At 44.4% G+C, this 20,458-nt stretch overlaps 1 protein-coding gene across 6 annotated transcripts in view; it reads left to right on the forward strand.

Moving 5' to 3' along the window:
* Positions 1–20,458, forward strand: part of AKAP7 (A-kinase anchoring protein 7) — a 236,121-nt gene that overhangs the window by 88,021 nt on the left and 127,642 nt on the right. For all 6 annotated transcript variants that reach the window (XR_004538897.1, XM_033939175.1, XM_033939174.1 and 3 more), the window contains one exon: positions 15,528–15,675. Coding sequence is in view for 5 of the 6 variants with exons in the window: in XM_033939175.1 (XP_033795066.1) it covers positions 15,528–15,675 (148 nt within the window). In the remaining variant the exon portion in view is untranslated. The remainder of the gene's footprint in view (positions 1–15,527; positions 15,676–20,458) is intronic.

Here is a 20,458-nt window from a genome sequence, read left to right on the forward strand (position 1 = left end):
AACATTCGCAAAATCGGCGCCTCGGAAACCGAGCGTGCCTCGATTTATGAGCGCCCCCCTGCGATCCGGCACCCCCCGCTCGCATCGCACCCCCCCTCCGCCGCAATCCGGCATCCCCCAGGCACCCACCCACCCAATCACATTCCTTACCCCCATTTGGCACCGGCACCAATGCACAGGACATGCCGGTGCCGGTGCCCGAAGATCTGCCTTCTTTTTGCTGGGCCTTGAGCATCTGCGCATGCTCAAGGCCTTTGGGTTCCCGGGGGGGAGGTGTGACGCAAGTGGGGGGGTGCTGGATTGCGGGGGAGGCACCACGAGCGGGGGGATGGTGGATCACCGGGGGGGCCTTCATGAACTGGGGGAGCAATGCCGGTTCATGGCGGGGTAGAGCAGCGCCGCTGGCCTCGAGGGGTGGGGGTGGGGGGGTGGGAACGAATCAAGCGAGTTTCCCTTAGTTCCTATGGGGAAACTCGCTTTGATATATGAGTACTTTGGTTTACGAGCATGCTTCTGAAATGAATTATGCTGGTAAACCAAGGTTCCACTGCGTCCAAAAAGCATCCTAAATCAACACTTGGACGTCCTAATCACCAGGATGTCTAAGTGCCGATAATCAAAACTGCCTTTTTGGACGTCTAGAGAGGTATCCCATCTTCTGTGCGTTCAGAGCTCGAGATGGGCGTGGTGGAGACGTATTTAATACAATTTACGGTGTTCCTCAAGGCTCCATATTATCTCCACTTCTATTCAATATATTTCTAGCTCCTTTGTTGACCTTATGCCAATCTATAGGCTTCAATGTATTTGCATATGCCGATGACATTCAACTCTTACATCCCATTGATACCAATAATCCTTCCGACTCATCATCAATTAATATAAAATTAGAGAAAATTCATAACTGGTTAAATGAAAATAGACTTGCATTAAATATTAAGAAATCCAACGTATTACTCTTCCCTTGGAAGGAGAATCTCAAATTAAAGCTCCCTATTTCTATTAAGGGTCAACCATTACAAGAGGTATACAACATAAAAATACTAGGTGTTATATTTGATCAAAAACTTACTTTTCATGAACACATAAGTAGTGTTATCAAGTCTTCATTTTTCAGGCTCCGTCAAATCCGCGCTGTGTCACAATTTCTTAGTATTAAATCTCTTAACATTCTTATTCATTCTCTTGTCATTTCAAAAATTGACTATTGTAATGCGTTGCTTATAGGAACAGCACAAAAAGAAATTAAACGATTACAAATGATACAAAACACATCTATAAAACTTATTTGTAAAGCTAAAAATTTCGACCATGTAACACCCCTTCTTAAAGAAGCTCATTGGCTACCAGTTGCCCATAGAATATTATACAAACTTGGTCTGCTTACTTTCAAATCTCTTTTTTTTAAAACTCCAGCTTTCATTCACAAATTATTAATACCTTACACTACCAACAGAACATTAAGATCTGCAGAACAACATTTATTATCTATCCCATCTTTAAAAATAATAAATACGCGCCGTCAGTTTATGTTCTCCGTTGTTGCTCCCCAAACTTGGAATTCTTTCCCTAGTTACTTAAGAGAAGAAACTAATATAGAAAAATTCAAAAGTAAATTGAAAACTTTTCTCTTCAATGATGCATTTATAAATTAATTATAACTTGATTTTCAAAAAATCAGAAATCATTTTTTTCTCTTTTTTCCATCACCCTACCCTCCCTTATGTACTTTCCCTATATGTCTCTCCAGACTTTTAATACAATGTAAATTCTCCCCCAATTCCTTATATTTCCAATTTTGTCGCATTTGTCTCAAGTTGAGTTTGTTTTATTTATTGTAGTAATAATTTTAATAATGTAATTTTATCAAAATGTATATCACTTTGAATCCAGATAAAGCGATTAATCAAATTTTTATTAAACTTGAAACTTGAAACTTGATTATGGGCAGGCTTTGGGCATACATAAGGGAGAGTTAGACTTCAACGTCTTGCAGCAATAATCGAATGTCCTGGACGGAACTTAAACATTTGCTGTTTTAGATGCATTTTAATGCCACAGAGATGACCAGATGACCACTGCATGCATCAAGGCATGACACCCCCACTTTCCCCCGTGGTCACTGACCTACTTCCACCACATAAAAATGAGAACAAAAAGAGACATACCTGGCTCTATAACAGTAGCATCTGGTATGGGAAAGCCAAGTAGAGCATTAGGTGTGTACAGTTACCTGATGGGTGGACTAGTAAACCATAGAGAGGAGGACCCAGGCCCAATAGATACCCAGGCACTCTAACCACATCTATTGTATTAAGTATGAACCCATCAAAACCCACCCAAACCCTGCTATACTGCCATATAGGTGCCACCTCCAACCATAAGGGCTATTAGAATGGTACACAGGTGGGTATAGTAGGTTTTGGGAGGCTCACCTTAAATTATAGGGGGTTATGGTGATATATACATCTGACACACTTTATGATGCCTCTCTCTTACATCCAATATTACATATATTCTATATCAGCAAGTCCTCTTATCCTGCACAGTCTGTCTCCATGACTATGGAGATAGTTTCCATTATGAATCCAAACCTCTGTCTTAGGTAGGGCAGTGACTACTAGGCAGGGAAACCCAATATGCTACCTGTTACCAGTCTTGGACAGAATGAACAGTGCATGAGGGAAGTGCAGGAAGTTTTCTCAGGAGGTTTAGGCCTAAAAGTACCAAGACGCCATGAGTTGGGATATGAGGGTATGGGAAGAGACCATATACTATGACTAACCCTGGTGTGCCATGCATAAGGTGACCATACGTCCTGTTATCCCAGGACAAGCAGGCAGCATATTCTTAACGCATGGGTGATGTCACCGACGGAGCCCCGGTACGGACATTTTTCACTAGAAAGTTCTAGTTGGCTGCACCGCGCATGCGCGAGTGCCTTTCCACCCGACGGAGGAGTGCGTGGTCCCAGTTTCTTCGTTTCCGCGGAGCGAAGAAGACACATGTGGTTTCAACGGCCGTTGAAAACTTCCTTTTTGCCTTCCCGCTCGCGTTATTTTCTTGTTTTTCTCTTTTTCTCTTCGGGTTTCTTTTTCCGTTCTAACTAGTCAAAAAAAAACAAACAACTTTGTTTTTTCTTTATTTTTCAGGCCGGCCCCGGCGGGGCCTGTTGCCATCATACAAGCCTCCGGCTTTGATTTTGCGGAGGCCGTGTTTCCCTTCATGCCCCCTCAACCGGGCTTTAAGAAGTGCCAGCGGTGTGCATGCCCGATCTCTCTAACTGACCCACACAATTGGTGCCTACAGTGTTTGGGTCCAGAACATCGGGCTGACACCTGCACCCGCTGTGCCACTCTTAAGAAACGCACCTTAAAAAATCGGCAGATCTAGCAGAACATCCTTTTTGGTACCAGATCTGCTATGGAGACTGCCGCGACGTCGACGGTACCGCAAAAGACGGCACCGACCACTTCGACGACGCCCGATCCTTCCTCGGGGTCGCTGGCACCAGGTAAGCCGGCTAAGAAGCCTTCCACCTCCCTTGAGCGCCCACCTGCCACAGTGGCGACGCCGGTCCTCCCGGCCTCACGCCGACCCCGCAAACGCTCCGCCCCGATCTCGGTGAGTGCCTCGTCATCGGCCTCCTCATCGCCGGGGCGTGGAGCAGCACCTATGGAACCGAAAAAGATAAAAGCGGTACCGGTGCCATCCCTGGATGACCGCATCGCGGCCATACTCCAAGACAAATTGCAGGAACAGCTGCAGCAACAACTCCAGCACCTGCTACCGACCCTATTGGCACCACTTCTTTCGGTACCAGACCGGCCCGAGCCTCGCACCATCCCACCGGTGTCCACCCCCTCGGTGCCACTCAACACTTCCATGCCAATCCTCTCGGCTGAACCACTCCGTTCTCGTCCTGTGGTACAGACCCGCTCTGAGGTCGAGCCTCCTCGGGACCGGGAAGGGCACCGGTCTCCCCGGGACCCAGAACGGTGCCACTCTTCCCGGGACCGTGGTCAACACCGGTCTTCCTCTCCCAGTACCGTCTCCATGCGCTCTGGCAAGTCTCTTTCTAAGACCCGCCACACCGAGCCTTCCACCCCGCCATCTCGGCGTGCGCACACTGATATCAGGGACCCGGACTTATGGGAAGAATCCCCACCCGGTACCGAGGAGGACGCATCATCCACAGACGAGGAACCCTCAGTGCCCGATACCACTTCCAAGCCTGAGCAATCCTCTTTCACCAAATTCCTCAGGGAGATGTCGGCGGCTCTTTCTATTCCTTTAGAGTCCGACTCCAAAAAGTCCCAGGCCTTTCTGGATGCCTTGGACTTTGAACAACCCCCCAAAGAGTTCCTCAAGTTACCCGTCCATGACATACTGCAGGAAACTTTTTATAAAAATTGGGAAAATCCACTCACTGTCCCCGGAGCTCCTCGTAAGCTTGACAGCCTATACAGGGTCATCCCAATTCCGGGTTTTGACAAACCTCAATTGCCCCATGAGTCTCTCCTAGTTGAGTCTACATTAAAGAAGACTCAGGGCTCCAGTGTTTATGCCTCCACCCCTCCTGGCAGAGAAGGCAAAACGATGGATAAGTTTGGCAAACGCCTTTATCAAAATGCCATGCTAGCCAACAGGGCGAATAATTACACATTTCACTTCTCATTTTATATGAAGTATCTCGTACAACAACTATCCGCCCTACAAAAATACATCCCTGAACGCAAAGTTCCACTTTTTCAACAACAAATTTCCAGCCTCCTTCAACTGCGGAAATTCATGGTCCGCTCTATTTATGATTCTTTTGAGCTGACCTCCCGAGCGTCTGCCATAGCTGTTGCCATGCGACGTCTGGCCTGGTTAAGGGTATCTGATCTTGACATCAACCACCAAGACCGCCTAGCTAACGCACCCTGTCTTGGGGACGAACTTTTTGGCGAGTCCCTGGAGTCGACCACCCAGAAGCTCTCAGCACATGAGACCAGATGGGACACTCTGGTAAAACCTAAAAAGAAGGCTCCACCTGCTCATCCTTATAGACCACAGTCCTCTTACCAGCGCAGGTTCTCGGCCAGGCCTCTCAACCCGCCCCAACAGCAGCCTCGCAGACCTCGTCAACAACAACACACTCAGGCTCGCTCTCAATCTCACCAGCCTGCCAAGCCTCTTCCTCCGTCAAAACCATCTCAGCCCTTTTGACTCCTTTCTCCAGGGCATAGCCAGTCTTCCACCATCATTACCTCTTCCTCAGCCAATCGGAGGACGTCTCCAACTCTTCCTCAACCGTTGGGAGGTCATCACATCAGACCTGTGGGTCCTCAACATCATCCGCCACGGCTACTCTCTCAACTTCCAGACTCTTCCACCAGACAACCCTCCTATAGAGTCTGCGTCCCACTCCTCCCAGTCCCTTCTCCTCCTAAGGGAGGTCCAATCCCTCCTTCTCCTCAATGCCATCGAAGAGGTTCCCACAGACCAAAGGGGTCAGGGATTCTACTCCCGCTACTTCCTGGTTCCCAAGAAGACAGGAGACCTTCGTCCCATCCTCGATCTCCGGGACCTCAACAAGTGTCTGGTCAAGGAAAAGTTCAGAATGCTCACCCTGGCCACGCTTTATCCTCTTCTCTCTCAACACGACTGGCTATGTTCCCTGGACCTCAAAGAGGCCTACACTCACATTCCAATCCATCTGACTTCACGTCGCTACCTCCGATTTCAGATACAGCACCGCCACTATCAGTACAAGGTGCTACCCTTTGGCCTCGCATCATCGTCCAGGGTGTTCACCAAGTGCCTTATTGTGGTGGCGGCCTTTCTCAGGTCTCACAACCTCCAGGTGTTCCCCTACTTGGACGATTGGTTGGTAAAAGCACCTACGTCTCCACTTGTGCTACAAGCCACTCAGTACACCATCTCCTTCCTCCATCTCCTGGGGTTCGAGATCAACTACCCCAAGTCGCATCTGCTTCCCACACAGCGATTTCAGTTCATTGGAGCCGTTCTCGACACCACTCTCATGAGGGCGTTTCTCCCCTCCGACCGCCAACGGACCCTGCTCCACCTCTGCCGCCAGGTGCTCCTACATCACTCCATTCCAGCTCGGCAGATGATGGTCCTCCTGGGCCACATGGCCTCGACGGTCCATGTGCTTCCTCTGGCGCGACTCCACCTCAGGACACCTCAATGGACTCTAGCCAACCAATGGTCACAGACCACCGATCCTCTTTCTCATCCCATCTCTGTGACATCGTCTCTTCAGCAATCTCTTCAATGGTAGTTGAACTCATCCAATCTTTCCAGGGGTCTACTCTTTCATCTACCCCCTCACTCCATGATCATAACCACAGATGCCTCCCCCTATGCATGGGGAGCTCACCTGGGAGAACTTCGCACTCAGGGACTCTGGACCCCTCAGGAGCGTCAACATCACATCAATTTCCTGGAACTCAGGGCCATGTTCTATGCCCTCAAGGCCTTCCAGCACCTTCTCTACCCTCAGGTTCTTCTGTGCACAGACAACCAAGTCGCCATGTACTACATAAACAAGCAAGGCGGCACCGGATCTCCCCTCCTCTGTCAGGAGGCCATCCGCATCTGGACCTGGGCCACGGCCCGCAGTCTCTTCCTCAAGGCTGTCTATATCCAGGGCGAACAGAACTCCCTGGCCGACAATCTCAGCCGCATCCTTCAACCTCACAAGTGGACTCTGGATCCCCCCACACTCCGCTCCATCTTTGCTCTGTGGGGCACCCCTCAGGTGGACCTCTTTGCTGCTCCTCACAACCATCAGCTGCCCCAGTTCTGTTCCAGACTCTTCTCTCCTCATCGTCTGGCCCCGGATGCATTCCTGCTCGACTGGACGGATCGGTTCCTCTATGCCTTTCCTCCACTGCCTCTGATGCTGCGGACGTTATTCAAACTCCGCAGGGACAAAGCCACCATGATTCTCATCGCCCCTCGGTGGCCTCGCCAACACTGGTTCTCCCTCCTACTCCAGCTCAGCTCCAGGGAGCCCATTCCTCTTCCTGTGTTTCCTACTCTACTTACACAGCAGCATCAGTCTCTACTGCATCCCAATCTGTCCTCGCTCCACCTGACAGCTTGGTTACTCTCGGGCTGACCTCTCCAGAGAATCTATTTCAGCCTGTCCGTCGTATTCTGGATGCCTCAAGGAAACCGGCCACCCTCCAATGTTACCATCAGAAGTGGACCCGGTTCTCCTCTTGGTGTCTGCTTCATCATCACGATCCCACCTCATTGGCGGTGGAAACCGTGCTGGGCTATTTGCTCTCTCTCTCCGACGCTGGCCTCAAGTCGACCTCAATCAGAGTCCACCTCAGTGCCATCACTGCGTTTCATGAGACTATCCTCGGAAAACCTCTTACGGCTCATCCCCTGGTTTCCTGGTTCATGAGAGGCCTCTTCAATGTCAAACCACCTCTGAAGCCTCCTCCAGTCGTCTGGGACCTGAATGTGGTTTTATCAGCACTCATGAAACCTCCGTTTGAGCCTCTTGCCACAACTTCACTCAAATTTCTTACATGGAAGGTGCTTTTCCTCATTGCCATCACCTCTGCCAGGAGGGTTAGTGAGCTGCATGCACTGGTTGCCGATCCACCGTTCACTGTTTTTCACCATGACAAGGTGGTTCTGCGTACCCATCCTAAATTCCTTCCCAAGGTGGTCTTGGACTTTCATCTCAACCAGTCCATTGTGTTGCCTGTCTTTTTCCCTAAGCCCCATTCTCATCCTGGGGAACAGGCGTTGCACACGCTGGACTGTAAGCGTGCCCTTGCTTACTACCTTGACCGTACCAGGGCTCACCGCTCATCTCCTCAGCTCCTTTTGTCCTTCGACCCTAACCGTCTAGGTCGTCCTGTCTCCAAACGGACGCTTTCCAACTGGCTTGCTGCCTGCATTGCGTTCTGTTATGCTCGGGCCGGTCTCTCACTGGAAGGTGCTGTCACGGCCCACAGGGTCAGAGCTATGGCTGCTTCTGTGGCTTTCCTCCGTTCCACGCCCATCGAGGAAATCTGCAAGGCTGCCACTTGGTCCTCAGTTCACACATTCACTACTCACTACTGTCTGGATACCTTCTCCAGACGGGATGGGCACTTCGGCCAATCTGTATTACACAATTTATTTTCCTAATGGCCAATCATCCCTCCTCCCTCTCTGTTAGCTTGGAGGTCACCCATGCGTTAAGAATATGCTGCCTGCTTGTCCTGGGATAAAGCACAGTTACTTACCGTAACAGGTGTTACCAAGGGACAGCAGGCAGATATTCTTACGACCCACCCACCTCCCCGGGTTGGCTTCTTAGCTGGCTTATCTTAACTGGGGACCACGCACTCCTCCGTCGTGCGGGAAGGCACTCGCGCATGCGCGGTGCGGCCAACTAGAACTTTCTAGTGAAAAATGTCCGTACCGGGGCTCCGTCGGTGACGTCACCCATGCGTTAAGAATATCTGCCTGCTGTCCCTGGATAACACCTGTTACGGTAAGTAACTGTGCTTTTTGAACTGGACCGTCCCGTTTCTAGATCCCCTATCCCGTTGTCCCAATGCACAGCTTCGGGACGCTGAAATATCCCGTTTTCAGAGACAGCTTCCCGAAGCTGAGCATGAGAGAACGGGACAAGCGATCGCTTCCCCCCCCCCCCCCCGGACTGGCCCACACTGCTGCTACCTACCTGCCTGGCCTACCGCCACTTCAAACACCCATCCCCGCCCTCTGGTCCACCGCTGCTACCGCCTGCCACAACTAAAGCAAAAGAAGGTCCAGGTGCCGGCCCGCAAACCTTCCTGATGTCAATTCTGACATCGGAGAGGAAGTTTCGGGCCAGCCAAACCCAGAACTTCCTTTCCGACGTCAGAATTGACGTTGGGAAGAAGGTTTGCGGGCAGTGCCTGGACCTTCTTTTGCTTTAGTTGCAGCGGGTGGCAGCGGACCAGGAGGGGGGATGTTTGAAGTGGCGGTAGGCCAGGCGGGTAGTTGCAGCAGCGGGGGCTGGGCCGGGGAGGGGGTGAGGCTTCAGCTTTGGCGCTGGAGGGAGACAGGCATGCTGGCTTTAGCACAGCAGGGAGGGAGGTAGGCTGGCTAGCTTTGGGTGAGGGGGTGGGACAAAGGCTGGAAGGCAGTGAGGAGGACATAGGAAGAAGCACTGGGAGCACTAAGGACATGGGAAGGGGCACTAAGGACATAGGAAGGAGCACTGGTGGCACTAAGGACATGGGAAGGGGCACAGGGGGCACTAAGGACATGGAAAGGGGCACTAAGGACATAGGAAGGAGCACTGGGGGCACTAAGGACATGGGAAGGGGCACTAAGGAAATTGAAAGGGGCACTAAGGACATAGGAAGGAGCACAGGGGGCACTAAGGACATAGGAAGGAGCACTGGAGGCACCAAGGACATGGGAAGGAGGCACTAAGGACACAGGAAGGGGCACTAAGGACATAGGAAGGAGGCACTGGAAGCACTAAGGACATGGGAAGGGGCACTGGGGGCACTAAGGACATGGGAAGGAGGCACTGGAGGCACTAAGGACATGGGAAGGGGCACTAAGGAAATTGAAAGGGGCACTAAGGACATAGGAAGGAGCACAGGGGGCACTAAGGACATAGGAAGGAGCACTGGGGGCACCAAGGACATGGGAAGGAGGCACTAAGGACACAGGAAGGGGCACTAAGGACATAGGAAGGAGGCACTGGAAGCACTAAGGACATGGGAAGGGGCACTGGGGGCACTAAGGACATGGGAAGGAGGCACTAATGTAATGTAATGTAATTTATTTCTTATATACCGCTACATCCGTTAGGTTCTAAGCGGTTTACAGAAAATATACATTAAGATTAGAAATAAGAAAGGTACTTGAAAAATTGAAAAATGACCAGTGGTATACCAAGGGGGGGCAGGGGGGGGGCGGTCCATCCCAGGTGCAGCCTTAGGGAGGGTGCACAGCCGGCCAGGTCTGGAAAATTCTACCGGGCTGATCAGCCTGCCTTTCCCCGACGCCAATTCTGCCATCGGAGAGGAAGTTCGAGCCAGCCAATCGCTGCCTAGCTGGGCGGAACTTCCTCTCCGACAGCAGAATTGATGTCGGGGAGAGGAATGCTGGTCGGCCCGATGCAGGGAAGACACAGGGAAGGAGAGCTTGGGGTGGCAGCGGCTTTGGGGCATGTTACCCGATGGCGGTGACTTGGGGGGCTGTTCCCTGATGGCAGCAGCAATGGCTTGGGGGAAGGCAGGGAGAAAGAAAGGGCAGGGAGAGAGGAAGAAAAAGTTGGAGGAGGGAATGAGGTCTGGAGTAGAGGAAGCATACAGGCTGAAAGAAGGGAAGAAAGATTGGATGCAGTCAGAAGAAGAAAGTGCAACCAGAGACTCATGAAATCACCAGACAACAAGGTAGAAAAAATGATTTTATTTTAAATTTAGTGATCAAAATGTGTCTGAATTTATATCTGCTGTCTATATTTTGCACTATAGTCCCCCTTTTACTAAACCACAATAGCGTTTTTTAGCGCAGGGAGCGTATGAGCGTCGAGAGCAGCCCTGGGCATTCAACGCAGTTCCCTGTGCTAAAAACTGCTATTTTGCTTTAGTAAAAAGGGAGGGGGGGAGTATTTGTCTATTTTTTTATGGTTGTTACTGAGGTAACAGTGCATAGAGTCATCTGCCTTGACCTCTTTGAAAAAACCCCAGAATAGGAATGATAATTAACATTTTCTCAGCATACAGTGTGCTTTGTGTTTTTAAAAAAATTTTATTGTTGATAGATCATTGTGACTTGGTCATTTTAAAAGTAGCTCGCAAGCCCAAAAAGTGTGGGCACCCCTGAGCTAGAGCGTTGAAGCTGCGTGTTTCTGCCATAAAGGTCATCTCTGACACAACCGGAAGTTGCATCAGAGACGACCTTTACTGCAGCCATATGCAACTACAACGCTCCGGCTGCTGTAAGAAGGCAGTTTAGACATCGCCGGCCACAGGGCAGGGAGGTTTGTCGGACCAGGCCTGTTGTCCGGGATTGGGGGGGGGGGGAGAAAGCACCACGGAGGTAAGGGGCAGGGAGGGAGAAAAGGTGGAGTGGAAAGGAAAACAGGGTAAAACAGAGGGGGGAGAAGGACGCTGAAAGCACATGGGGAAGACAGAGTGGGAAGAAGATGCTGAATGGAAATGGGGAACAGAGAGTGGGGAGAAGATGCTGAAGGGAAATGAGGAACAGAGAGTGGGGAGAAGATGCTGCAGGAAAATGGGGAAGAGAAAGTGGGGAGAAGACGCTGAATGGAAATGGGGAAGAAAGAGTTGGGAGAAGACGCTGGCAGGGAAGAAGACAATGATGCCAGACTATGGGAGGAGCAGAGGGAAGAAGATGGGTGCCAGACCAATTTGGAAGGAGGGAGAAAGAGAGAGGCACAGTAACAGAGCAAATGGAAAATTCAGAGAGAAGAGAGACAATGGATGGAAGGAAGAGAGTAACAAGAAGATGAGGAAAGCAGAAACCAGAGAAGACAAAGGTAGAACAATTTATTTATTGCTTTAGGAGACATGCGTCACTGTTTCTATGATGTTGCATTGTATGCAGAATCCAGCTTCTTGCTGGTTCAATTTAACCTTTGTCTATGTATTTCTATTTTATCCCCCTTTTACAAAACTGTGGAGCATTTTTTAGCGCCAGCCGTGGTGGTAGCAGCTCTGATGCTCAGAATTCTATGAGCATCAGAGCTGTTATCACCATGGCTAAAATCCACACTACAGTTTTGTAAAAGGGGGAGGGGTTAGTTTGTGATGACATATTCCATACTAGGCGAAGGTGTTTTCTGTGTTCTGTGTGTTCGAAAGACATGGTTTTCTGTTAGGATTGACGGTGTAGGATTGATCTGTACTAGTCTGGCTTGTTTAGTTTTACAATGGGTGTATTGATATTGTACTGCTCACTGCAGTATGTAAGATGCTGCCTTATCCTAGGTACTCATGTGTGACATGTGGCTTGTTACTAAAAATCATGTTTTTCGTACAGATGAGGGGGGTGCCAAAAAATAATGGGCTCTGGGTGTCACATATGCTAGGTACGCCACTGCTAATGACACAGGAAGGGGCACTAATGACATAGGAAGGAGGCACTGGAGGCACTAAGGACATGGGAAGGGGCACTAAGGAAATGGAAAGGGGCACTAAGGACATAGGAAGGAGTACTGGGGCACTAAGGGCATGGGAAGGAGGCACTAATGACACAGGAAGGGACACTAAGGACACAGGAAGGAGGCACTGGAGGCACTAAGGACATGGAAAGGGGCACTAAGGACATGGAAAGGGGCACTAAGGACATAGGAAGGAGCACTAGGAGCACTAAGGACATGGGAAGGAGGCACTAAGGACACAGGAAGGGGCACTAAGGACATAGGAAGGAGGCACTGGAGGCACTAAGGACATGGGAAGGGGCACCAAGGACATAGGAAGGAGCACTGGGGGTACTAAGGACATAGGAAGGAGGGAGGGAGGGAGGGAATAGAATGGGACAATATTTAGGCCTAAGGGCAGAAGAAAGAAAGAAATGAAAGAAAGGATGCACTGTCAGAAGGAAACACAACCAGAGACTCATGAGATCACCAGACAGCAAAGGTAGGAAAACTGATTTTATTTTCAATTTAGTGATCAAAATGTGTCAGTTTTGAGAATTTATATTTGCTGTCTATATTTTGCACTATATTTGTCTATTTCTAGAGTAGAGGCATAGATGCAAGTACAAATTAGTCATGTATTTTTGGTACTGCACTCTATACATTCAGAGCTGCTGAAAATGTGCCTGGCTAGGTATACACCTCAACTTTCTTAGTGGATGTTCTTGGGCATCTCATTTGAAAACTGACCCCTAAAGTTTTTAGATCTTCAGTTCCAAGGTAAGATCTAACAGCCCAAATTGGCCACAGTGCCCCAAAAAAGGAAGATCTGACAACACATAATAATTGAAAGTCAAAAGCAGAAAATAAGAATCTAAGTAAAAACTATGGGCCTGATATTCTGCTGGGAATAGCTCATAGTCTGCTATCCATTACTTTTCAGCAGGGGATAGCTGCCTATCTCATGCTGAATATCCCACTTAGCGGAATAATAATAATAATAATAACTTTTTTCTTCTATACCGCCACAATCTTGCGACTTCTAGGCGGTTTACAATCAGGAGTGCTGGACATTCAGCGAAATACAATAAGTAGATATTCAGAGGAAATACAGAGATCAGAGACCTCAGGAGGCAATAGTATAGAAATACAATTTGCTGAGCGAAAATGTAATATGTACATTTTAGTAGGTAATGTCCGACAGGACCTGTTGGGGATAAATAGCAACGTAAAGTTACGATAAGATGAAGATAACAGATTATATTTATAACAGTGCTATAAGTTCAGGTGGAATAGGGAGGGGGGAGGGAGAGGGAGAGTGGGTCAATTGTTGAGGTATTTCTGGAACAGGTATGTTTTTAGGCGTTTCCTGAATTCCCCGTATGTAGTGGGCGAAAGCAGTTGGTCTAGGTCTTTGCCCCATAGGACTGCTTTGTGAGAGAGAGAAGGTGTTCGTGGTGTTTTTTCATTTTGCAGCCTTTAACTGGAGGGGAAATGAGTTTTGGGTGTGAGTTTCTCTTGAGTTTGTTATTAGAAAATGCGAAAAGGTCCGTTATGTACTTGGGGGTCAGGCCGTATAGTACTTTGAAGCAGGGTCAGGCAAATTTAAACCTTACTCGGGCTTCCGTTGGTAGCCAGTGCAGCTGCCGATAGTAGGGTGTCACGTGGTCGAATTTCTTCAGCCCGAAGATAAGCCTGACCACAGCATTTTGCATTATTTGGAGACTTCTCATATTCTTTTGTGAGATTGCTAGATAGGCGATGTTGCAGTAGTCAAGCTGACTCAGTATGAGGGATTGCACTAGGATTCTGAATGTTGACGTATCGAAGTATGATTTAATGGTTCTGAGTTTCCAGAGAGTAAGGAAACCTTTTCTGAATAGGGAATCCACTTGTTCCTTCATTGTTAGGCATTGGTCTAGAATAACACCTAGTATTTTCATGGTGGGCTGAATAGGGTAGTTGAGTTTATTGATGCATAGTGGGGTTTTATTGTCAAGCGGGTGAGGGGAGGCAACGAAGAATTTTGTGTTTTCTGGGTTGAGCTTGAGCTTGAAATCTGTCATCCATTGTTCCATCTCATTTATGGCAGCAGATGCATTGGGAATGGTTTCCGAGATGGAGTTGGCGAATGGGATGATGATCGTAAAGTCATCTGCATAGCTGAATAGTTTTATTCCTAGTTGGGTTAGTTTCACACCTAATGAGGACATGTAGATATTGAAAAGCATGGTGACCAGCTATAAAACGTGACATAGCCTGTCACTACCAATATTCAGCGGCTGCTGGCTAAGTTTGGCAGCCTAATACAACTGCCTAAAAGGATGATATATCTTTGGCCATTGAGACTTAGCTGGAGAGCCATTGAATATTGCCTGTATGAATCTTGATATGTTCCTGAATAGATACTGCAACACCTCTAAAACACTGAAGGTATGGTATGCAATGGGGGGTGCCTAGTAATCCAATCCAAACTGCTGCTATTTTGAAGGATTTAGTTTTAGATCACTCCTAATAAGCCATAGATACTGTGCATTGCTAAGATGAGTAAGATCAAGAGGATATGGGTTAAAATACAAAGCAACCTGGACATTACCAACAAATAAAAACCACGCAGGCTAAAATCCTGAATAAGGGTAGCAAGAGGGGCAAGGAAAATAAACAAAACAGGGACTAGGACAGGATCCAGAGAAGACTGTTGTAAGCAGAGGGTACATAGAAAGAAGCATGTTTCCAAATTGAGGGAAATAGACCTGAGGCCAAGCTATTAATCAGAGCCAAAGAACGTAGACAAGGGAAACTAGCCATTATCTTATAACGAATAAGGGGGAAAGTGGCCACTGCCATATAAATTTTTTTTTTTTTTTTAATTTCTGACTCTTACCCTATAGTGAATGAGTGCCCTTCCCCGATAACTTTTGAGCTGTTCATACAGTTTCATTCAAATTTCTGCCACACATGGACTAGTCTTTGTGAACCTTTTTCATGAACTTCTAGTTCCCCTGAACTTTGAAATTCCTGTTTCTTTTTCTTTCCTAAAATTAAACAAGTCAGTTAGGCTCAAGTGACATCTCAGTGAAGTCAGAGATCATTGTCATGTCACTGAAGGGGGTCTTTTACTAAGGCGCACTAGCGTGCTAATTGATTTAGCACTCACTAAATGCTAATGCGCCCATTATATTCTATGGACGCGCTAGCATTTATAGCGCTCTAAATCGGCTAGAGCGCCTTAGTAAAAGACCCCATGAGTTAGTAAACATAATATTATGTAAATTTCTTTACCAGAAGAGGTATCTAGACATCACATCAAATTTCAAAAATATAACCGCTAAACGAGAGGAATTCTGTTCCCATGGTAAAATAGTTGAATAATAGGACTTTATTCTGTTATGTCTAGGGTTTGAAAAAAATTGATCCAAGTTTATATGAAGACTTTAAAAACCACTACTTCGGAGATGAAACTGTAACCAACCTTGATCTTTGCTCCATGCTGAAGAAGAAGCAGCCAAATGGTTACTACCACTGTGAGTGCACTGTCACTGTTGGTGAGTACATAGCATTTATAAATAAGAGCACTTAGACTGCAATAGAAATGTTTATTTGTAATGTGATTATTTGCGTATGTCTGCATGGCCGATATGTAGTTTGTTGGCAAGTTATGGATGGAAGATTGTCCTGCTGTCAAGCCTTATATTTTTGGGAAGAGGAAACTCTCAAAATATAACATATAGTACAATAGTAAAACTTATATTCTGCTAGGTGTCTTGTTCACTGTGGACTAACAAAAAATAAATAAAAATAGTAGAAAAATAAAAATGATAAAAAAAAAAACTTCAAGATCATGAAAAGATGGTGAGAGCAGTAAATAGGCCGAATTCTTTGTACATGAATTCCATTGCAGTGCTCTCCCCAGAAATTTTTTCCAGCCGGGTGGCATGAAAAAGTAGCCGGGTGGGGCGGGACGGGGATATTTGGTGGTGGGGAAAATTAAGGGCTCCTTTTATTAAGCTGCAATAGCGTTTTTAGCGCGTGCAGAATTGCCGCGCTACATGGCTAGAACTAACGTCAGCTCAATGCTGGCGTTAGCGTCTAACACGTGCGGCAATTCCGCACGAGCTAAGCATGCAGTAAAACCGCTATCACAGCTTAGTAAAAGGAGCCCTAAATGTGTACTGTTTGTATTAGTTAATTATTATTAGTTATTTTCCAATGCTCAATATGACTGCCTTTCTTAAGGTTTGACACTTGTTCCATAATATTTTTATTAAATTTAAGAAGTATCCAATTCGGGGCGTGGCTTAACGCGAGCACGGATGGAGGTGTGATCGTGAAGCTCCTCACCATCCAGGCAATGAAATAAAAAAAAAATTATTTTTCCTTCAAAATAATTATATAGAAAATATATATATATAAAGCTGAACAAAAGATACAAGATAAAATCCTAAATTGCGGCATTTAAAGAGAGGTATGTGCTGACAAGAGTCGGGAAAGCAGAGAGCCGTTTGTGTTGGCGGTTACATAAAATTGAATACAGCGCTGAAGTACATGTTTATATTCCGACCAGATACAAAAAAAAAATAGCTGATAAGAATCGGGAAAGCAGTCTGTGTTTTCGGAGGTTTTAAGAGGCTTTAAAGCAGTGCTGAGACTGCGAGATGAATGTGAACTGAAAAAAAAAAAAGCTGATAAGAGTCGGGAAATAGAGAGTTGTCTGTGTTTTCGGCGATTTCAAGAGACTGCGAGATGTATGTTTAATTGAGAAATTGTAAAGAAATAAAGAAAGGTTGTGTTCTGACAAGATATAACTGTAGAAAAAAAAAAAGCTGAATTGCTACATTTGAAGCGTGATATGTGCTGATAAGAGTCGGGAAGACAGAGAACCGTTTGTAATGGCGGTTTTATGAAGTTTGAATGCAGCGCTGAAACCGCGAAGTAGATGTGAGTGATCAAACAGTTTGGCGAAATTGTGGAAAAAAAAAAGGAAAAAAGTTTATATTCTGAACAAATATAACAGAAACAGAAAAAAGCTGGTAAGAGTCAGGAAAGCTGAGAGCTGTCTGTGTTTTCAAGAGGCTTGAAAGCAATACTGATACAGCGAGATGAATGTGAATGACCAGATAATCTGATTGGGAAATTGTGAAGAAAGATTGTGTTCCGATCAGATATAACCAAAAAAAAAAAAACCTGAATTACTACAGTTGAAGTGAGATAAGTGCAGACAAGAAACGGGAAGGCAGAGAACCAATTGTATTTTTGGCGGTTTCATTAAACTTGAATGCAGCACTGAAACCGCGAAGTACAAGTGAGAGATCAAACAATTTGATTGGAGAAATTGTGAAAGAATTTGTATTCTGACCAGATATATTAAAACCAAAAAAGGAAAAAGATTATTCTTTGATAAAAAAGGGGATTAAAAAAAAAAAAAAATTGAGAGAGAGGAATACTTGCATTTTCTCTCAATAATTAAGTGCCGAAGCGCTGAAGACAAATAAATATCAGCTTACTAAAATAAATACTGAATTGAATATTATTTTCCTCTGACAAAGCTGCGATTGGGCTTGTGAGAGAGGAGACAGAGAAAAGGTTCAACGGAACTTTAAAAAACTGAAACAGCAAGACATTGAGGAAATTGAGAGACGCTGAGAAAAAACAGAAGAAAATTGCTTAAAGTTGGTCAAAATAGGAAAAATAACTCTAAAAAAAGTGTTGCTCTCCTTAATCAGGGCTGCGATTGGGCTTGTGAGAGGAGAAAAAAAGTTCCCCTACTTCATTGAAAAAGTGAAAGTGAGAAAAGAATTTTCAAACTGACATAGGTAAAGGAAAAGAAAAGAGCTTAAAAAGAAAAATTTCTACTTCAAAAGATAGAACAAAATCTTGGAAGAAAAGAGATTAAAAACCTAAGAATACCAAATCTAAAAGACTAAATACAAGAAATAATAATAATAACCAAGAAAAATAAAACAATAACATGGCAAGTACCAGACAAAACAAAAATGAGGCTGGTACATCTGCAAAAAGACAGAAACAAGAACAAATAACTCCAAGCAAGATACCACTTCCTATCGAAGAATCAGACACATTAAGCAAAACAGAAGTTATGGAAGAACTAAAACAAATCAAACAAATGCTCAAGGAAACTATAACTAATATGTCGGAAATGAAAGAAGAAATTTTAAATATTCATAGACAAATGGAAGTTAACAACAAAAGAACAACTGAACTAGAATCAAAAATGGAAACTATAGAATGTGAATCAAAAAGATGTAAAAACGACAACTTGGAATTAAATAAATTAAAAGATCAACTGGAGGACTACGAGAATAGAGGAAGAAGGAAAAACATCAAACTTTTTGGAATACAAGAAAATTTAGAGGGAAAAAATACTATCCTTTTCCTTGAGAATTTAATTCCAAAAATACTACAGTTAGACTTGAAACAACCAATTGAAATTGAAAGGGCGCATAGAATCCCAATTAAAAATTTAGAAAACAAAAACAGACCAAGACCAATAATTTTCAAAATGCTGAGATACCAACAAGCACTAGAGATACTAAATGCAGCAAAAAAAGATAAAAACCTAAATTATAAAGGATCAAGATTATGGTTTTTACCAGACTTCGCCAAAAACACAGCAACTAAAAGAAAAAGACTACTAGACATGAGACCTCTACTAAAAGAAAAAGGATTTAAATATGGTCTATACTACCCGGCGAAAATGAGAGTGTCATCTGGAGACAAGTCCTTATATTTTGAGGATCCCGAAAAACTAAAAGATTTTCTCTCTAAACCAGAACCTATGATATATTAACATAATACATTAAGATGGTTTTGAAGACTCTATGAAAAATTAGAAAATATAACATATCGAAATATTTGAAGAAATGGAGGAAATACAATACAAAGAAAAGACAATAATAATTATATGAAAGAAAGAACAGAATATAGGAAAATTATTAAATAATACACTGCATATATGTTTAAAATAATTATATGTTGAAATCATAATACTAAGGAAATACAAATTAACATATTGTTAAATGGATAATGATACATTAATAAAATGTTATGGAAAATGATTAAATAAATATAAAAGATCAATATAGATAGATAGAAGGGAAATTTGTTTAAACAATTGAATATTGATTGCCTGGAATGGGGAGAATGTTAGGATTACAGTTCCAATGTGTATCCTTAAGCAGCCAATGTATTGGGAGGGAAAGGGAGGGATAAGGAGAATATTTATTAGAATAATTAAGGGAGATACATTAGGGTTAAATATGTGTGTCATGAAGAAAATTTTTTGGATATTAAATATGAAAGAGGAGAGGAAGAATAAGATAATGAAAAGTATTAAAATATATAATGTCTTTTAAAATATATTCTATTAATGTCAATGGCCTGAATCACGTAATTAAAAGGAAAAAAATATTAACATTTTTAAAAAAACAAAATGCAGATATTTACTGTCTGCAAGAGACCCATCTTAATATGAAGGAATCACAGAAATTATCAGGTGGATGGATAAAAGAATGTTTTTTTGCTCCAGCAGTGGGTAAAAAAGCAGGGGTTGCAATCCTTATTAATAAAAAATGTATGGCCAATATAAAGGTAAAAAATTCAGATCCACATGGAAGATGGATACATATCGATATAGGTATGGGAAATGATACCCTGACGTTATTTAATATATATGCCCCTAATTCGAATCAATCAGAATTTTTCAAAAAGCTACAAAATATGTTATTACCACTGGCTGCCTCTAATTTAGTGGTGGCTGGAGATTTTAATGCTGTAATGGATCCATTATTGGATAAAAAACCAGGTAAAAATATTAAATCTTTAGGTCTAGATAATTTAGTTCGATCATGTGATTTGAAAGATATATGGCGTATTCTTCATTTTAATGATCAGGAATATTCCTTTTGTTCACAGGTTCATAAATCATTTTCAAGAATAGATTATATTTTTGTTTCAACAAATAAAGTGCAACAAGTGATTAAAGCCTCCATTGATCCTATTATCATTTCGGATCATGCGGGAATATGGATAGAATTACAATTAGATCAATTAGAAAATAATAGACCTCTTTGGAGATTTGATAATGCATTGCTTGTGGATGACAAATTTTTGAAAAATTTCAAAACACAAATTAATGAATTTTTTCAAATAAATTTAGTGGAAGATACATCTATAGAGAATGTATGGGATGCATTTAAAGCAACTATGAGGGGTAATATCATATCATATTCAGCTTTTATTAGGAAACAAATTAAAAAACAATATATAGAATTAGAAAAAGAAATAAAAATATTAGAAGCTAAATTGATA

The sequence above is a fragment of the Geotrypetes seraphini genome, chromosome 3 (genome assembly GCF_902459505.1).
Source record: "Geotrypetes seraphini chromosome 3, aGeoSer1.1, whole genome shotgun sequence".
In the NCBI taxonomy this organism is placed as follows: Eukaryota; Metazoa; Chordata; class Amphibia; order Gymnophiona; family Dermophiidae; genus Geotrypetes; species Geotrypetes seraphini.